The sequence below is a fragment of the Pleurodeles waltl genome, chromosome 5 (assembly GCF_031143425.1).
Source record: "Pleurodeles waltl isolate 20211129_DDA chromosome 5, aPleWal1.hap1.20221129, whole genome shotgun sequence".
NCBI classification, from domain to species: domain Eukaryota; kingdom Metazoa; phylum Chordata; class Amphibia; order Caudata; family Salamandridae; genus Pleurodeles; species Pleurodeles waltl.
The window spans coordinates 1,545,428,445-1,545,447,212 of record NC_090444.1 but is presented as its reverse complement, the minus strand read 5'-3'; the positions used below and the strand labels follow the sequence as shown (position 1 = coordinate 1,545,447,212).

The window sequence follows — 18,768 nt, the reverse complement described above, 5'->3', positions numbered from 1 at the left end:
TTGATCTGTGAAACTATGTGTGATCACCTTATGCGGACAATGTTCTTTCCGCAGCGCATTCTGTCATAGAAGTCTGTCCGGAGGTTAGTCAGAGTCTTGGTTGCCCCAACTTAGAGCAGACCCATACTAGTCTATCTCTTGATTAGGACTTAGACGTATTTCACTCGAAGATTTGACTTCATGCGAGTTGCTGTGTTTGATTAAGGGTTATGTTAATTCCCTATGTAGATTTGCTACGTATTTTGACTTCTTTTGCCTTTGTGTGGCATTTTAAATATTTAATAAACCTTCACCGCTTTAAAACTTTTAGTATGTTTGAGTTCCTTTCAGTCTTCAGGCTTATTTGACTTTGTTGATTCATTTTGCTCTTAACCAGCTATCTGTAAATACACGTTGCCTCATACAATCCTGAGGGTCTCCTAGCCTGGGTAGGCGCTTTATCTTAGATTATCTGATAAAATAGCATCTAAACGTTTTAGGGAGTGTTAGAACTATGTTCAGATAAGGGAACTGGATTAACGATCAGGGTTATTTTTATGGTTATGGACAGAGCTGTGCTCAAGGTTCTGTTGAATCTCAGGCTTAGGATTAGTGATAGCACTCAGTGTGAAGAGCTGAGGTGTGTTTCTGAGTAAAGTTTGTCAGAGTTGGGCTTTTCTTTATTTTATAAACTTCATAAAGCTTTCATTATAATAAAATCAATGTAAACTGCATTTTTTACAATGTTTTCTACATAATACCTTCTTCATGAAAGCATTTCCTGTTTGCTCGTTATTAGCTATCAAAGAGATATGTCGTAATGAAGACTATATAGTTGTCTATTTCAGTTTGGAAAGCATCCAGTTTAATTATACGGTCATCCACCCTCGAATTGCGATGAGCAGTACCATGCTGTCAGCTAATCACTAGCTTTCTTCTGATAATTATTCTGCAAGTACTCTACAACCTGCACTTAAAATAACTGTTGTGATGGTCACCGTGCGCATCAGGTCTGAAAATGGTCTGTCTACTAGTAAATACTGACTTGTAGTTAACTGTTCTGTAGTTTGTGTCACTAAATCCACCTAGGGCCCTGTGACTGCCACTACTGACTGTTGAGATATTCTTGCAAATGGCCGCATGTGCAGCAATGAATGTAGTACTAAGTGCAAGCAGGCATTATCCAGAAGCTTCATCACTGTCATATTACATGATGTTAGAGAAAGTGAAGTTGTCTTTTGAAAGAGGTTTGCTTCCTTTGAGTTGCTACCACTTTCACAGTGTATTTTGGCCTCCAAAACGCCTCTGGCTGTAAGGGGGTTAGACATGGTGTCCACAGACCAACTGCGAAGATGAACAATAATGGAAATTTGATGGTTCTATCTGTGCTCAGGTCACACAGTTCAAGAGAATATCCGAGTGAGAAAACAGTATGGGTATGAATAAACACATACAAATTTGGTGACCATTCTTTGCACTGGTATGGGAAAATGCATCCCAATTTCACAACAGCAAAGAAACCCCCTTTTTCAACCCTAGGAATGAAGTGGTGTAGCCATCCTGAATTTTTGTTATTCACATATATTAAAGGAATCGCCGGATTTTTTGGCAGTTAGTTGTCATCTTTGGGTATGGGGAAGTCAATAACGTCTACTTCCTATCCCCCTTTACTCACACCACTTCCTCTATTACAACTCTAGGAATTGATGCCTATGCCTCTCACAGCAGAAAAATTTGATAATCATCCATGCGCATTTGTCATGAACTAGTTGTCTTTGGGTTCTTTTTTTTTTTTTTTGACATTTGCTATCGGCAGCACTCTTTGTCAAAGGCTATATCCGGTCATAGTTGACAGAATACTTTCACTATCTACCAAACAGGAGTAGTGGGGAGAGCTGGGGAAGGGCAGAATGGGAGGGGGAGGGGGGTTGTTGTGCAGGAGTTATGTGGGGGGAACAAATCTGGTCACACTTGAAGGTACTCTCCGTATTCTGCTTTGAATGGGCAAGCTAGGACTTTAGCTTCGAATGAATGATCACTGTGCTGGTCTTGCTTAGTGCCACAAGCTTCTTGAGCTTCTGCTATAGGGGTGGAAGTTTTGAGTGTTATTTAACATTACTGCTTAAACCCATTCAAAAGAAAAGAGCAACACTTACCTGATCTGTCAATCCTTGCTCTACAACAAGTTTCTGAAAAACAGCTTCTGCTATTGGGGACCGGCAAATATTTCCTAAATAAAGAAAAGACGCTGCTTATATATGCAAAGTGGCATTATTTTAAATCTCAGTTTTTATTGACTACATTAAATTTGTTTTAATCTGTACAGAAAGGAACAATTTACATGGAATCAGTTCCAAGTCAAAACAAAAGCTTCAACGTTTTAAACAGAATTAAGGACAGTTGCCACAATTTTGTGATGAAGCAGGTTGAAATGAATGCAGGATCCCTTGCACTTGCTCTGAGGATTTATCTCTATAACCTTGCTTTTGCCCTTTGAAACACACTGCCCAGTCTATGACTAAAGCAGAGAGATACGAACAGGAGTTTGCAGGGTAACTTTGATCCGGCAATGCCTCTATATGATGCTAGGATTACTTTAATTGTGAAAACGGCATGTGTCATTGCTAGCAGCAGATTTAAGAAACAGGGTCCATTAGCAAGCTCAAACCAGACTCTGTAAGGAAGTGTTTCAGATGGCACTAGCTGAGTGTGGCTTTAGGTGTTAAGAATGGTGCATTTTAGGAATAAATGTTTACATGTTTGTTTTATATTTTCTGTTGTAAACATGGGACACTGTCAATTAATAGCATTGTGTGCGCCCTGTTTGGAAGGAGATAACTCACTAGCATTCTAACCTGTACACTATAGGTTACACAGATTTCCATTAGTGGCATTAGCCCACTGATCTAGAAACTAAAGTCTGTGATTTACAAGTTACATAGAAATCTCTGCAATAGGAACACTAATCGTCCTATGTTATTATAGACTATGAGCTTCAGAAAATCTTTGCAGAGGTGCTTCTCCCTTTAAGCTTTCTTGATTAGGATTAGAAACTATGACCTGCAGGCTACACAAGAATACCAGAACCGGGTTTATCAAGCAATTAATCTATAGGCTAGTACTGGAACTGATTATCATCAGGCTTCATAGTTCCAAGAACGGAAAGCAGCTACCCGAAGTCGAAGCAATGCACGCTTCAGTGGCTACATAACCCACTGAGGCACTGTGTCCTTACTACCATTAACAGGTGCAACTTTATTATTTTTATGTTTTGTCTTTTCATTATTTTACCCTTTGTTAATTAGATTTCCTCTTTTGCAGGTCTGGACATTGAGTCAGCACTGCCTTCTTGCATCACATTAGGTCTAGGAACAAACAGCTTTAACAGATGAAAAGACCTCATGTCAGCAGAACACACAACTCATGCATCTTAAAGCGGCTTTAGTTCAGCCCCATTCAACCACTGGCAGACCTTCACAACATTTTTCAAAAGTGTGCAGTAATTCTTGTTGGGCATGGAAAGTTTTGGGGTGATCTGTCAAGTGGGGAGGCTGAGGAAAAAGGGGAGGGGTTAAAAAAGTGTGTTTCCCGTGTAAATTCATATAGGAGTTTGAACACAACTACTGCCCGAACTGCTGGGCAGATTTACACTAAATATAGCAGAAAGGCAGATTCTGTTCCGCAGATTGTGCTTTTTGTTATTTGGTGTAAATCTGTTCAGCAGTTGTTGAGAAATTTAAGGGAAAACAAAATTGTATATCCACAGCAGCGGTTCCACCGCACAGGCTTTGCGAAGAATAACAAGCTCATGCAGGGAAATGCAGAGCTCTGATTGGCTGCCAACACTTCAACCAGGAAGTGTTGACAGTCATCTTGGGATTCAGCTACAGCCGAGTCCCCCTAGGCCCCCCCCCCCCCCCAAAAAGCAAAAAAAACAGAAAAGGGGTCAGGAGGTATGAATACCTTGACCACCACCTCCCCAGTGGCCAATGTAAATAATAATGCAGGGGTCGGGGAGGTGTGAGGACCCTCCCCAGGGACTAACACCTCCCTGGGGTTATACTCAAAAACTAGTATGTGGGCTGTACGGAACCCCCCCCCCCTAGTACACCACCTCCCTGTGGTGTGCCTACTGCCCCCACAAGCCCCAGGGACCACCACCTTCGTGGGGGGCCCACGCAAACGGCTCCATGCATGGCCCCTGGAGTGTTATCCCCAGGGCCGGCTCCTGCTATGTCCCAGGCTGCTCAGCCCGAGACATAGCTGTTTGCTTTTGCTTGGTTGGAGTTTTCACAGCTCCCACCAAGAAAAAGCAAACACTCCTGGTAGCCGGCAAGATCTGCCAAAGTGCTCCTTGCTTGCTAGAAGTGAAGGTTTATTCTCTTTAAACGACTGCTCTAGCACACAGGGAGCTGCACGTTTAGCAGCTCTTCGTGGGCAATAGCAATGCCGGCTCCCGCAGGAGCGGTCCCAGTCCTGCACACTGGGTGCTCAGTGCCAGCTCCAGGGCATCCAGGAGACATGGCCAGGCCCCAGGGGATGGGGTTCCCGGGGCCAAAAATCACCCCAGGGAGGGGGCCACGCGTCCCCTCTTCCTCACTTAGTTGTGGCCAAGCCCAAGGGGGTGGGGTCCCAGGGGCCGTTCTGGCCCGATGCTCATTTCACAGAAATGAATCCTCAAGAAGAAGCACTTACAAGAATAAAAATAGCCGGTGCCCCCGTAGACATTCCACTTCTGTAAAGGAGGAATGATCCTAACTCCTGAACTTGGTAGTGTGTTTTCTTGGCAATTCTATATTGAAAAATGATCTGAAATCCTTTGTGGAGGTGAACGCATCATTAATCTATTGGAGCGCAATCTGTATGTGACTGTGACAAGCGGGTTCTTTCTTGTCCTCTCCTAGTGAAAGCAGAGTCCATGGTTCTCCCTTTAAATTGCTATGAGTATGAAACTCTCCTGGAAGCTCTGCATGCTTGACCACACACTGTTCACCTTAGTAATAAGGAAGGGTCTTCTCCCTTTGCCAGGAATATGGACAGCTTACCAAAGGGCTCCCCAGTCCGTTTCCCGCCAATTTTGGTGGTGCGATCTTAAATCCAAGGAATATGAGGACATCTCCACGAAACAAAGAAGCACTTACGTCATATAGATAACAGGAAGGACCAAGGTTTGGTGGAGATTTAATGAAGTCTTTGTAGTCTCACTGGCCTCTCTATCAGAGGATTCATGTTATCACATATTTCTGGATAAAGACGCACGAGGGACAATCATATTGCCAAAATGAACACAAGATCACTAGTGTCATTTCTTGGTGCTCCATTGCAAAGCTGTAGTATAGAATACATACTGGACATTTACCCAAGGAGGTAGAAAAAACTTCCCTTGGATAAAAGGTCAGGTGAGTTACCTATATGGCCGAGTCACTCACACATCTACTGACACACCCACACAGACACTCACACGCCCACTCATAGATCCACTCAGACATTCATGCACCCATTCACAGACCCACTCAGGCTCACACACAGACCCACTCAGAGACTCACGCTCTCACTCACAGATGGATTCAGGCTCATGTACAGACTCAGACCTACTCAGACTCACACACTCACAGACCCACTCAGAGACTCATGCACCCACTCACAGACCCACTAAGGCTATGCAACCACTCATAGACCCACTAAGACACTCACACCCCCATTCCCAGACCCACTCACACCTAATCACAGACCTACTGAGACAGTTATGTACTCACTCACTGTCAAATGTTAGTGGTTATAGTTAGAAGATAAAATTTAAAAAACCTTGGAAATTCACTTAAAAAAAAGGAAGGTGACAGGGACGTTATATTTAGGAAACAACATTAAGAAAAACCTTAGAAATTGACTGAAAAAAACAATGGGTACGGGAACGTTATAATTAGGCTCACATTTCTCTCACACAAAACCAGTGAAATTCAGCAGCCATAGTTACTTGCGCTAACTATAACTTAAGCCCCCGCAATGCAACACTTATAACCTCACATATTACATCACTCATGACATCGTCAGTGACAACACTGATTAAATCACTACGGACATCTCAAATGACATCATTGGTGACATCCTCCACAGTACTCACACCCAATACAACCTCTCATACGCCCACTCACATACCCAATCACAGACCCATAGAAGTACTCACGCAACCAATCAGTCATCCATAGAGCCACTCTCACACACAACCACTCACTCATCCTTACTGGTTCTCATACAACTGTCACTTACCCGTACAACCACTCAGAGAGCCACATACTCAGCCATACAGCTACTTACAAACCAACTTATTCATCTACACAGCATCTCACACGGCCACTCACCCATCCATTCAGGCATCCATACAAGCACTCACACATCCACTCACTCACCCATACATCCATGTACACACTCTGATACAGCCACTCACACACCAACTCACTTAACCAAACAGCCACTCACTCACCATACAGCAACTTACACAGCCAGTCATTCACCCATACAGCCACTGACACACCCACCCACTGACTCACAATCAAATGAATATGGCAACTCTGAAAACACTTCACAACTTTCATACTTTACCACAATCTTCAAACTAAAGCAATACAAGCGCAAAACCCTACTCACCCATTTCTATTAACACTCACATATCTGTCTCTCGCAAGAACTTCATCAGTTTTCAGAACGAACCATGGGACAGAAGTTGGAGTAGGCACAATTTGGACTGGGCGAACACATAGGACAAATCCTTTCTATCTAGCACTACACTTAAATGGTTCTCCGTCCTTGTGGGACAAACCATAACTCTGCTAAAGGACTTTAATCCTTTGCAGGAATCAATGCTTGACAAGTTCAACAGATCTTTGGATCCAGCAAAGTGATGTGGCAGAACTAAACAACAAATTTCAATACAAACTAATTCATTTCGACAGTATGACCCATTTGGCCATACAAGGAAAACTTCAGTCAGGAATAAAGTTAAGATTGTTTACAAGCTTAAATTAAAAGTCATGTACACAAATCTCAAGACGAAGTGATAAAGATATAATATCACCGAGGGTTGACCAAGGCGGCGAAAACAAATTAAGGTGAACTAACATAAAAGACCTAGGCATTCAACAAAGATAGCACAGATCATCAGTAAAACGATCTGGTAGATAGACAACAAGCATTGCTCATTTTTAGCAAGCATTAAAGCAACTTAGATCATCTAAATTCAGATCTCTGGACGAGGGTAAACAGTATAAATTAGCAAATCAGGGATTAACTTGTGTTGGGCGGAACACATGCAGGCAAAACACAAAAATTAACAAAAAGCATTTTAGAAAAAGAAATCATGAGCTTCAGGTCACTAACTAAAGCGGGAAAAAGGTAAGTAAAAGGAAATGGAAGGTGTCAGCATTTAGAAGCTCAGTAATCTTCTTAGGGTCAAGGGAAAGATCTCTGCAACAATATTCTCTTATATTTGTGTTATACAGTGGAAGGTATTTGTTACTTCAGGAAGTTTCAATCATCTACAGATCTGTATAATCGTTTTCAATTAAGGGAGATGAGCCAAACTCTAAACAGGTAACCACAGAGACTGACTTAAATCCAGGGCCTTAGTTTCAATACAAAATGACTATGAACTTACTGTTAATTAGGTGTTAATACTTTGTATTACCGGTTCTATTTCTCAACTCTACAGTGCTCAACTTATGGACCATGGAAAAACGACAGTTGTTTGGGCCTCTGATTCCATACCATATTTTTTTAATCGGGTGTTGGTGCATTAACCTGCGCTTTTTTTACCACCCAAGACAATGACATTTCAAAAAAGCAGAGTTTAATTATTTTCACTAGTTTGTCACTAAAGAATAATAAATGACCATCTCTTTAGCTCAGCATGTGTTCCTCTTAAAGGTCACAGAAACATGGATGAAGTGTATTTGCTTTTTAGGAGAGCATAAATCTATAGAAAAGTTGCAAGGGAGGGGAGAGTGGCTAAACGAAATCTAAAAAAAATTAAAACAACGTGTGGAATTTTGAAACGTTATAAAGTTCAAATTTAATATTCAGTAGTACCTTGATGTTCAAGCTCAACCGATATGACAATGAAAATGTACTTATTCAGTGTTGACGCTTGTACCTTGAAAGCGCTGTAAACTACACTTTTTTTTTTTTTTTTTTTAAATCAGCCTAAGTCATGCACCTTAGAAACACGACTGGTTAAAGGCACCTTTGGGATTAAAACTTTGCCTATAGGTAGTAAAAAAATCAGAGTTATCTCACCAAATAACATACATAACTATAAAAACTTTAAAATTCATGCCTGTAGCTCCTTCCTAGCTACAGGCATTGGGGTGGTTCGGATTCTGGAGGGGTGGTGGGCAGCAGAAAGGTTGTGTTGACTGCTATTGAGGCTGTCTGTGGAGTAAAGTATATTATCTTCTTTGGTGTCAAGGAACCTTCATCACAGAACTGGTGACAAGTTTTTCTTGCCACCGAGAGCCTCGTTCTACAATATGGATTGAACCCATGAAGTACTTCTGTCTATGGCTGATGCTGTGATCAATGCTATCCACAGCTCTGCGGAATGTGCCTGGATTGAGACTTCAAACTCCCTTAGACTGACCTCTTTTGCAAGATACATGTTTTCAGCTGAGCTTTCCTTTTTTAGGGTTGAGCATGCGTTGCTTGCGCTTCGTTTGTGAGACGCTTTAGTAGTTAGAAAAGGGCTAGGAGCCCCGTTTATGTCACATCAGTTGTCTTGCATTGGTTCATGGGCTTGCCTGTTAAAATCTGCTTGCTTTCTTAGTGTAAGGCATTCATACGTCATTAACACATCCTTGTTATTCTGCCAATATGTTTCAGCCTATTTAATAGTGCTTAATGTTTCAAAAGCCTTCTTCAGGGCTCCTTGGAATGGCTGCATGGTATGCACGCCATCTATTTATTTGGTGCCATTCTATGCTGGAATGATTAGGACGGCAGTTCCACATCTTGATTAGGTGGAGCAGGTTCTGCCCTACAACACAATAGAGGACTATTGTGTGTGTGACAAAGGTGGAGATACTGTCAAAGTGTACTGGTCTGCAGATTCTAGACGGGCATGCCTCATCCGCATACCACGGTGTAGCCTCTCACTAACATCTGATGGTTTAATTTGTCACCAACAACCAAGAGTGTAGTGTATCATCAATACCACATAGTCCAGCATCTCAAGAATGTATAAGGACATAGTGTATCCTGAGTTGTTGGTGAGACAGTTTGTCATCAACACCTCAGGGCCCAGTGTTTAACACCTTGCTACAGTGTCTTAACAGCCACATTACTGTCAGCTGTATCTTTAAGTGCCCTTCCCTTATATGTCACTTCCTTCCTCCTTCAATCTACTTCCCTTCCCCTTTTCACCTGCCATTGCCTTATCTGCCCCAAATGTTTGCCTGCCCTTTAATTTTTGCTATTCAACTAGAACTGGGGCATAAAACAGAAAACGCTGGTACAACCAATAGATTGGCAACCAGCAGCAAAAGTAAGACCAATTAAATTTTCCAATACTGGTTTTAAATGTCGGCTCAAGCATCACTTCAAACATAGTGATGCTTTTGTACTACAGATAAAAAAAGAAGAAAGATAGTAAAGTATGCTTTATATCTGAACAGTTATACTATATGCAAATTATGCAAAGGGGGAAAATCAGCCACTAATATTGAGCAGGATGGAGCCAGTGAAGTAATCTGAGCTCGTCCTCAAGGCATTGATTTTTTTTATTTAACGTGCACTTCTGTTGCTATTAGCGCTGGGATGCCCTTGGGTAACTGCGCTCTATAAATCCAAAAAACTAAACTTCTAGAAGGGCCTAAAACAGAGGCCTGATTTACAGGGCCACCTATGCTTCTTTTGTTCACATGCCAGACAGTTTGCATGCAATTTCTTGATGCAGATTCATAAATCCCTGTGCTACATTAGGACTATGGCTTATGTACTACAATTATTAAAAGGATTTCTTCCTACAGTGAAGTCCCATACCTAGGGTCGAACTGGGGCAAAAAACAAATAGACAAGGGCACCAACATAAAAGTAGCCCCCATTATCGAACTAAGTAGGTAAAAAAAGTTGCCCACATTTGCAAACATGTCCAGTTTTGATCTTGTACAGAAATACTGTATGGACATTTGCATGTTAGGGGAAACTGAGTAAATATGAGATTACGATAGGCAATGTGTGTGGTAATTTGGAAATAAAGAATAAAAAAATATTCCACCAGACCTTAAAACAGGCCCACAAACAGCCAAGAAACTGACACACACACTCATCTGTCTGCCGGCCCATTGGGAACTGCCTGGTTGCTCTACAGGCAAGGCAACTGGAATCATGCGATTATGCAGTCGCAGCGACTTTAGTATAATTGAAGATTTGCAGCAGCTGACCATTTATCCGCCATCTGCCGCATAGCCTGCAGTTTTTAACAACAAAAAAATATTTCTAGCTCAAGAGGTTCACAAGTTAGTAAAAACGCAGCTACATGTGTTGCCGCGCAGTGGAAAGACATCTGCAAACGTTGCCTTTCTGTAGCTCATTGCTATATTTGGGTGTTAAACTGGTACTAATGGGGTACAACTAAAGACAGTGTTAAGTTTAAAAATGACTAAATACGTAAGTGATATTGTCGCAACCTTGCCGCACAACTTGACCCTCTCCCGCACCATCATTACAGTGATCCTGTCTACTGGCCAGTCCGAGCCCGACCACTTCACATACTCCACCTACTTTTTGGACGTGTTCCTTGCTTACAGGGCTGACTGTAAGTCAGTTTGAGAGACTGCTGCTAGCTAGATGAGTCTACACAAAACCAGTACGTTAGTGTCTTTTGTACGGTTGAGCGGATTGAGGAGTACTGTCATTCTAGGGTTATTTATCATTTAGACAACAGTGCCATGAATCAGGGTATGAAACAAAAACCTAAAGACATACGACCTCTATCTATGTAGCATAGACTCCTAACATGCCACGCAAAAATCTAGAGGCAAACGATGTTCCTTTCTCGCGAAACACAAAACGCAAGCCTACCAGTTAGCATTCCAGTCCGAGACCCGTCTCACAAAATCAACAGACTTGTCATAAAGTTAACAAAAAATGAACTAGATCATGAAAACTTTGAAAGAAACTGAAGGAGATTCTCCGTCGTTGCAGAGGATCTTGTGGAAAGAACCTCGCTTAAGTCGAAACTATGCTGCTCATACGGTTGTATTGCTGAACTGCCGATGCACGACATGCACTCCCAACGATAAAGGATCGCTGCGACCTCAACACCGCTTACCAAGGCACACGAACAGCACAGACTTTCTCCCGGTGGCGGCCATCACTACCTCGGAAACATGCAAAAAAAAGGGTCCTCTCAATCCGAGCAAGAGCAATGAGACTGCGCGTTACAGGCCAACCATAGCAGACCATCACTGTGCCTGACTGAAAACCCAATTCATTCAGAGGCGATCTATTTCCTCACCACCACATATAGTGAGCATTCGGAAATGAGGAAAGATTGTAACCGGAGGATAAGTGCAACTGGAAGGGGTAATTATATGGGGGGAAAGAGGGAGCTACAACATAAACCAATTATAATTCACTTACGTTCTAATAAAATAAGCACATCCAATAAATACAAAATACATTATTTTCAGACCACGTCGAAGTCCACGTTGTGTGCTGACCTCTTTTTTAATTACGTACCTGGTGCATATTTTCCTGTCTATCCATTTGTTTCTGGTGGGTTTGCGTATACGAGCACGGGTTTTCATTTTTTTTTTTTTGTCCAAAGGGACAGGTGCGGGACCGGGGGGTTGAGTTGTAATGGGAGGGCCCGTGGCACGAGACCGCGCCGTGTTGGTAGGAGGGAATGTGCGGAAATGGGTGTGGTTCAAATTTGCAGGTGCGGCGTTGCCCCGCCCCTAGTAGGTGAACAGGTAGAGCTCACGAAATTGCAATAGAGCAGAGGAGCCTTGGCTGGGGCTTTACATCTGAAGGAGTGAGTACCGTGGCTACGGCCAATACTGTCCTAGTGTATGTTTTTCTCTCGCTTGGGTTCATAAGTAATGAGCGGTCGCACCTTTCGTATACAGTTCACTTAAGAAGCTGCGTTTGTTGAAGCGATACTTTATCTGACATGCGCTGCATGTAGTTTCGAGTTGTGTCGTAGCCGTGCAATACGTTCCCTTGGCTGCCTTACTTTGCTGTCAGTTGACAGGAGTGTATAGCTCTGTCTCGTAGTAGCGTTTCCTAGTATGGAGGCCCGTAGGAAGCGTTGCAAAAGACTAGTTTAGGGCGCGCGAGGTGTAGAATGGTTGATGTTGCTACGGGGGTTCGAGAATTTGGGAGTGACTGTTGCTCTCATTAAAGGATGGTAATTTACTCACGCAGTCGCTGTGTTGCCTCCACAAAGACAACCCAAGCTTGAGCAATTGAGTTCGGAGTGCTTACTAGAACCATTTTAACGCCAAGCTGACAAACATGCAAACCTTTGTTGGAGCGTAGCTCTTATAATCAAAATTAACATACAAATATTTATGAGTTAATGCATATTAATTCTGCATAGAAAAATATTGCTGTGTTTTATGTGTTTGAAATGTGCCCACGGGGAGTGGCTGCCAAAATATACGGTGACTAATAAAATTGATTATTAATGAATTATTGATGTAATAATGTATGATTTGTAATGAGTATTAAGAATTATATGTTAAGGTTTTGCTAATTAATCACTAGGCCATAGTTAGCATGAGTCAAGGCCTAGCTGCCTGTTTCATATTAAATGTGTTTTTCCAAAGTGCAGTGTGCTGACTTGCTGAAGGACATGTAATCGTATTTTTCCAAACTCTAGAAGATGAGTGTAGCTGTAGTAGATCCATTCTCATGAAACTCGACTTGCTCAAGGAAACATTCTTGCTGAATGCAACAGTGTAAACTTGCAACACGTACAAGGTTGCCTAAACCGGTATCGACAATGGAACTACTGACTGGGGATGTGAGAGGACCACGAGAATATGAAATCATACGGACGTTCTACCCATTGAAGACGTCAATCAGAGGAGCCAATAAACTATGTGAGAACTGTTAGGTGACAATTTTGATGGGACGATCAGTAAACTATTGGACGGAGATAGTGGTGCGCCAAACCTGCCCAATTGGAAATTAGGGGACTGTACAACAGAAAAGGGATAAAATCCTTTGACACGAGGAACCAGGAGATGCCATTGTGAGCCATTCTTGCTATTACCCAGCCCCTTTGTCACTGTGCCTAAAGACTTTGCTGTTTGACTCTTCAAACCATCCTCACCCTTACTTTGCCCGTTCTATACTTCTCCTCCTTATGAGGGAAGTGTCCCTACTTACCCCGTCTTGCTGAACTTTGCTGTGTTTTCTGGCTGATGGCGAATCAACTGATGTCCTGAGGACGAAGACTGACTCTGTATTCTGACCCATTACGGAGGGTAACTATATGATGATGAAATTGTAATTGTCTGTTTGCCTTTCCTTCCTAGGTACCAACTGCTTCTTTTGACAGAGACCATAGATAGATGTTTTCTAAATTTGTGTTGCCAAAATTGTTTTGCATGAAGCCCAACATGCTAATGCTATTTCGAGGTTAGTTAAGGGTTCACTAAACGGACGCAAATAGGCAAATGACTGAATCTATGCTTTGTTGAATAATGCGCTAATGATACTCTGACGTTGTGCTATGTTCTAATGTTTATGATTCTTGCTTTGATGAAATCTTATTTGAGTTGCTATATTATAACAGTGTTGATGTGTTTTATGGTTTTGAGACTAATAAACTTGCTAGTAGATTGTAATGAATAGGGAATAAAATCAAATCCTTACAAATTCGGTGTGGTTATTCATGACTGAAAGGTCATGGGGTGTCCTGATTCTCATTAATGCCATTGAATTGACTTGTTATGGTGAATATTGATGACGTTATTGACTTATTGATTGACATGTTGATCAGTTATCTCGTCTAAAGGTGTCTTCAATCAGGGTCAAAAGATTCATCGGCCTAAAACGAGTCCCAGAGTGAATAAATTATCTAGTAAGGGACGTGTTAGCAGTTCTGGTAGCAGAGAACGGTTTAGGCCCTTTGGGGCCCTAGGACGAGGGATCATTGTTTAAAATCTGTTTTCAAAATAATGCAAATTGGAGGTATGATGTGCCCCTAAGTCCCAAATGACTTTCCCGGAATCTCTGGGCTTGCCGAAGTGAGTTGGGTATGTTCTTGGCGTTCTAGTGATAGTATGTGTGGTGGTGAATTTGCGCTTGCTCAGCTTATGCATACCGCTGGTGAACTGTGAGGATTGTGAGAATTTAGGTCACATGATGTTTTAGTAGGAGTGTGCGTACTCCGCAGTATGAAAGTAGGGAAGTCGGCGAACTTCATGTGAATGTGGTGCTTTGTGATCAAAAAATTGTCCACTTGGTTGTTGGTGATGCACGGACCCATCGTGGTCTGAGACTCCGGAGTATATCGAGAAGTGTATGAGACACTTGGTTTATGTTGTAATTTGTGTGGTTTAATAGGTCAATCGGGCGTGGTTGACAAGTCGAGTTTGAGTCAAAGTTGTGTGAGTGAAACCTTCGATGGAGATTTGGCAAGTTCTTAAGTGCACTAGAACGAACCATTGACAAGTCGAGAGTAGGATTTGCGGGTCAAATTCTGCTTGCGAGTGCGGGATCTGAGAAAGAGAGAGTAGCGGCCGAGGCTTCAAGTGAAATCTCTGTAAAGTTCTGAAGCGATTGTGTTACTCTTCCTGTAGTAAACCGGCAAATTTGTTTTTGTTGATAAGGTGCTCGCAATATATTGCAAAAGTTTTTGTGTGGATTCAGAGTGAGGAAGAAAAGCCGCAAGACTTTGTCAGCCGCAGTGTGTGTGAGTGTGACATCATTGGAGCCGCGCTGGGATAGGTCAGTTGCCGAGAGGGGTCGCGCACAGATTGGCAGCCGTCCGTGAGAGGCAATTGGTTGAGAAGGTAGGCGAAGAGTGTTCTGGGAATTAGTCACTTCCTGATTAGATTCTAAAACAAAATAAAAGACGCAAAAATTAAGTTTTTCAAGGCTCTAAAGAGTGCTTAGAGGGGGAGATATATATATTACCCCGAGTGTGGGGGAGCCTACACCGCCAGAGGATACTCCGGCTTATACCGTAATGGAGGAGAAGGGAGTTGTGCCATGTCATTGGCTAAAGCAGTGGTGCAAAATGACAGAAAAGGAGGGATGTTTGGCGTTTCCGGAGTACGGAACGTTTATTATAAGAATTTTGGAAAATTTACAGAGGGTGTTAAGCCAGCAAAAACCGCCTCCGAGACCAGCTCAGTTTGAGGCATTAGCAATTTGGGATTTAATGGCCATGCGACAGAGGCAGCAGAAATTCGAGAGGAAAATGAGAAAAGCAGAAAGACTCTAGCGGAGGCTAGATGGGATAGTGAGACCAAGATGTGGAGAAGGGGAATAGTAGACGGAATTAGGATGTTTCTGGCAATAACTCAAGAAGCCGAAACACAGGGAAAGAAGGCCACTTATAAAATCGACAAGGGCTCTAGCAAGCCAAAGGAGCCTCAGAAGTCTTGGGCAGATGCAGATGATTCAGACGATGATGAGTTTCTTAATCAGTTGTTACATGATCGACCAGCACCATATGCTATGAATGATAATGGACCAAGTACTAGTGCGGGTCCTGAAGATCTGACGCAAAATCAGGGAATCATAAATGCAGTACAGCCAAGCAATACAGTTCTGATACAGAATGGTGCTAGTGTATCCACTGCACCAGACACACAGATACAGTTGCAGCCCCCACCAATTCAGAGGCTCTACCCTGATGTCCCAGTACTAGAGACAACTACGAATTTGATGGTGCCGCCTGATCCGGTATACACGAGATCGAAGTTAGTGCAGATCGAGCCAACTCCACAACTGCTGCCCCAGTCGCAGCAACAGGTGGTTCCGAATTACACTTCGGTCGCAGGACCGCAGTCAGCAGCTACAGCACCCATGATGAATCGAGCTATGGGAGTTAATGCTCCACAGGATTTGGGAACTGGAAAGACACCAGCTGCTATATCATTGCCGATTACTGTTGGCCCGCCAGTACCTTTGTATGCGCAAGCTAAGCCTGGCGTATGTGACCAAGGGGTAATGACTCAAGAGGCGATAAGAGAAGGGTTCACAGGAATCCCCCAAGTGATGACACAAGTAGAACAGACGTCCGAAAGGTCTAGATCCTTGTTGGACTTCAGTCCGAAAGGGGTTCCTTTAGAGACAATGAGGCAAGCAGGGTTGGGTACACTGACCCCACAGGCAATGAGTACAAATATGTCACAGACACCAATGATGCAGTCTGGAAATGTCTCGTTGCAAGGCTTAACAGCGCAAAAATTGAACGAGTGGCTAGACAAGCTCAACACTTCGCAGACTACTTCAGTGACTCCAGAGAGATCAGAAAGAGAGGAATACCTGAATTTTGTGAGGCTGGGTGTGGAAGCCACAGAGTTAGTAGAAGGAACGATGGGGGTGAACAGATCAGAGTCATACACTGAAGCAGAATTGAGGTTTCTGTGCCCCAAAATAACCAAAGAAGTGAGCAGGGTGCATCAGAGGTTGGCAAACCTAGCGGACACATACAGCATATACTTAGACAATACTAAGCATTTGAAGAAGAGTTATAGGTTAGACTTTGAATCTAAAGATTTCGATCACATGAGATCCACTGGAATGAAGGCACACCTCAAAGAGATATTGCAGAGTTTTCAAATTTGGGGAGCATTAGAGAAGTGGGAAGGCAGATGGGCAAAGAAGAGAGATAAAGGGAAAAGTGACAGCCTGGAACCGCAGCAGGCGAAAGCTGCACCAGATACGGGAACAATAAAAATGTTACCAATGAGAGAAACAGCTGGAGGGGTTCTAGTCCACGTACCGTGGTCTAGGGGTGACATTCTGTCATTCACAAATGATTATCCCAGGTTGAGGGAGAAGCCAATAGAGTGGTATCAGCAGACGGACAGGTTTGTGAAGCTTGAGAAATGTATTTGGGAAGACTTGAATACATTGTTTGAGATTATAGTCCCAGCTGATTTGTGGCTTGAGTGCAAGAGGGGTGTGGATTGGCCAACAGAGGAACCGACAAGGGACAAGGCTACTGGAGCACCGTCTCCAGATGTGATGAGGTATTACCATAAAGTGATTGAGTTTTTGAAACAAAAGGTGTCGCCGAAAGTCACTGATTGGCAGAAAATTTATCGTACGGCACAACAAGGCAAGGAATCGATACATGCCTACTATGAGAGATTGTTAAAGGCATTCAAACATTACAGTGGTACAGAGGTCATAGAACCAAAAGACATGAATCACCTTGTGTTCAGATTTGTTGAAGGGTTGAGGCCAGAGATTAGCCAGATGGTTAAGAATCATTTGATCTGTTGGCAAGCAAAGCCGATTGATGAGGTGTTGCAGTATGCAAAATACTGTAGCGATAAGATTGAATTGCAGCAGAAAAAGCTGAAAGAGAAGGTGATGGTGATGCAAATTAGAGCATCTCAAGCAGGGATGCAGGGAAATGGAGTACAGCAGATGGTACAGCAGCAACAGCAAGGAAACGGGATGTTTCAGGCACAACCGAGAGGGCGAGGTCGAGTAGGTTTTGTGAACCGTGGTCCAGATTTGAATACCGTTGTGGTTCAGAATGATGTGCAGGGGATGAAAAAGATTTTACCATGCCATGCGTGCGGGGGCGTGGAACACTGGAAGCAGGAGTGCCCAATGATGGTGCAGGATGGTGTTGTTCAACAAAGCATTGATGTCGGTACATTTCAAAATGTAAGGGGTCCGAGAATGAGGGGTCCAAATCCAAACTTTCAGAATAATATGGTTCAGAGGCAGGGTCTCCAGCCCATGCAGCAAATACAAATGCCACGTGTTCAACCAGCACAGATGCAGCTGGTACCATTCCCATGGTACCTAGACAGCAAATGCAGTTACCATTAGCTCCAATGGGACAGCAACAGGTGATGCTTCCTCAACAGGTCACAGGCCAAACAATGAGTCAAAATAATACTGTGCAACAGTTCCCATTGCGTGGTGAGGATGGAATAAACGTTGAATGGTCGGATGATTGTTCAGATAGTGAGGAGTGCAGGCTTGCAGCATCCCTAGAAGTAGATCAGAGGGGACCTTACGTGCAAGGGAAGGTAATGGGTCACAAGGTTTTGTTTCTAGTTGATACAGGAGCTACACGCTCTACAGTCAGAAGTGCAGAGGTTCCGTAATTGCCTCTTTCGGGGCGTACCATAAAGGTGGTAGGAGTAGCAAATCCGCTCCTGACAAATCCTATTACAGATCCGGTCCAAGTTGAGATTGGTACATTCCAGGGATTACACAGATTTGTAGTCTGTGACTCGAGTCCCGTATCCCTACTGGGAAGAAACTTACTGTGTAAAACGAGGTGTTTGATCACCTGTTCCAATGAAGGGATTGAAGAGCAGACAAACAGTGATGATGAAGGGGAGGATGGTCAGAACTCAGAACCGGAGATGGAGACTGTAGATGAGGAGTACCCTTTGATAACCTTCTTCCCGATGTTCACAATGACTGATTTGCCAACTGAATTGCAGGGAACAGTGACAGAGAAAGTGTGGGACTTGACAGGAAAGGAAGTGGGATTAATAAAAGGAGTAGAACCAGTCAAGGTAGAAGTGAAGTCAAATGCAGTGCTTCCCCAAGTACCGCAGTACCACATGGCACAAGATG

At 43.1% G+C, this 18,768-nt stretch overlaps 2 protein-coding genes across 3 annotated transcripts in view; one reads left to right on the top strand and one right to left on the bottom strand.

Annotated features, from left to right (window-relative positions):
• The window catches only part of ACP1 (acid phosphatase 1), a 50,980-nt gene extending 39,524 nt beyond the window's left edge, over window positions 1–11,456 (bottom strand). For both annotated transcript variants that reach the window (XM_069235840.1, XM_069235841.1), the window contains exons 1-2: window positions 11,300–11,456; window positions 2,136–2,209 (exon numbers count right to left, since the gene is read on the bottom strand). In XM_069235840.1, the coding sequence (XP_069091941.1) occupies window positions 2,136–2,209; window positions 11,300–11,342 (117 nt within the window). In that variant the 5' untranslated portion in view covers window positions 11,343–11,456. The remainder of the gene's footprint in view (window positions 1–2,135; window positions 2,210–11,299) is intronic.
• A 349-nt stretch (window positions 11,457–11,805) lies between these two features.
• Window positions 11,806–18,768, top strand: part of SH3YL1 (SH3 and SYLF domain containing 1) — a 414,394-nt gene continuing 407,431 nt past the window's right edge. Inside the window, exon 1 of the mRNA XM_069235839.1 lies at window positions 11,806–12,004. Within this exon, the coding sequence (XP_069091940.1) occupies window position 12,004 (1 nt within the window). The 5' untranslated portion in view covers window positions 11,806–12,003. The remainder of the gene's footprint in view (window positions 12,005–18,768) is intronic.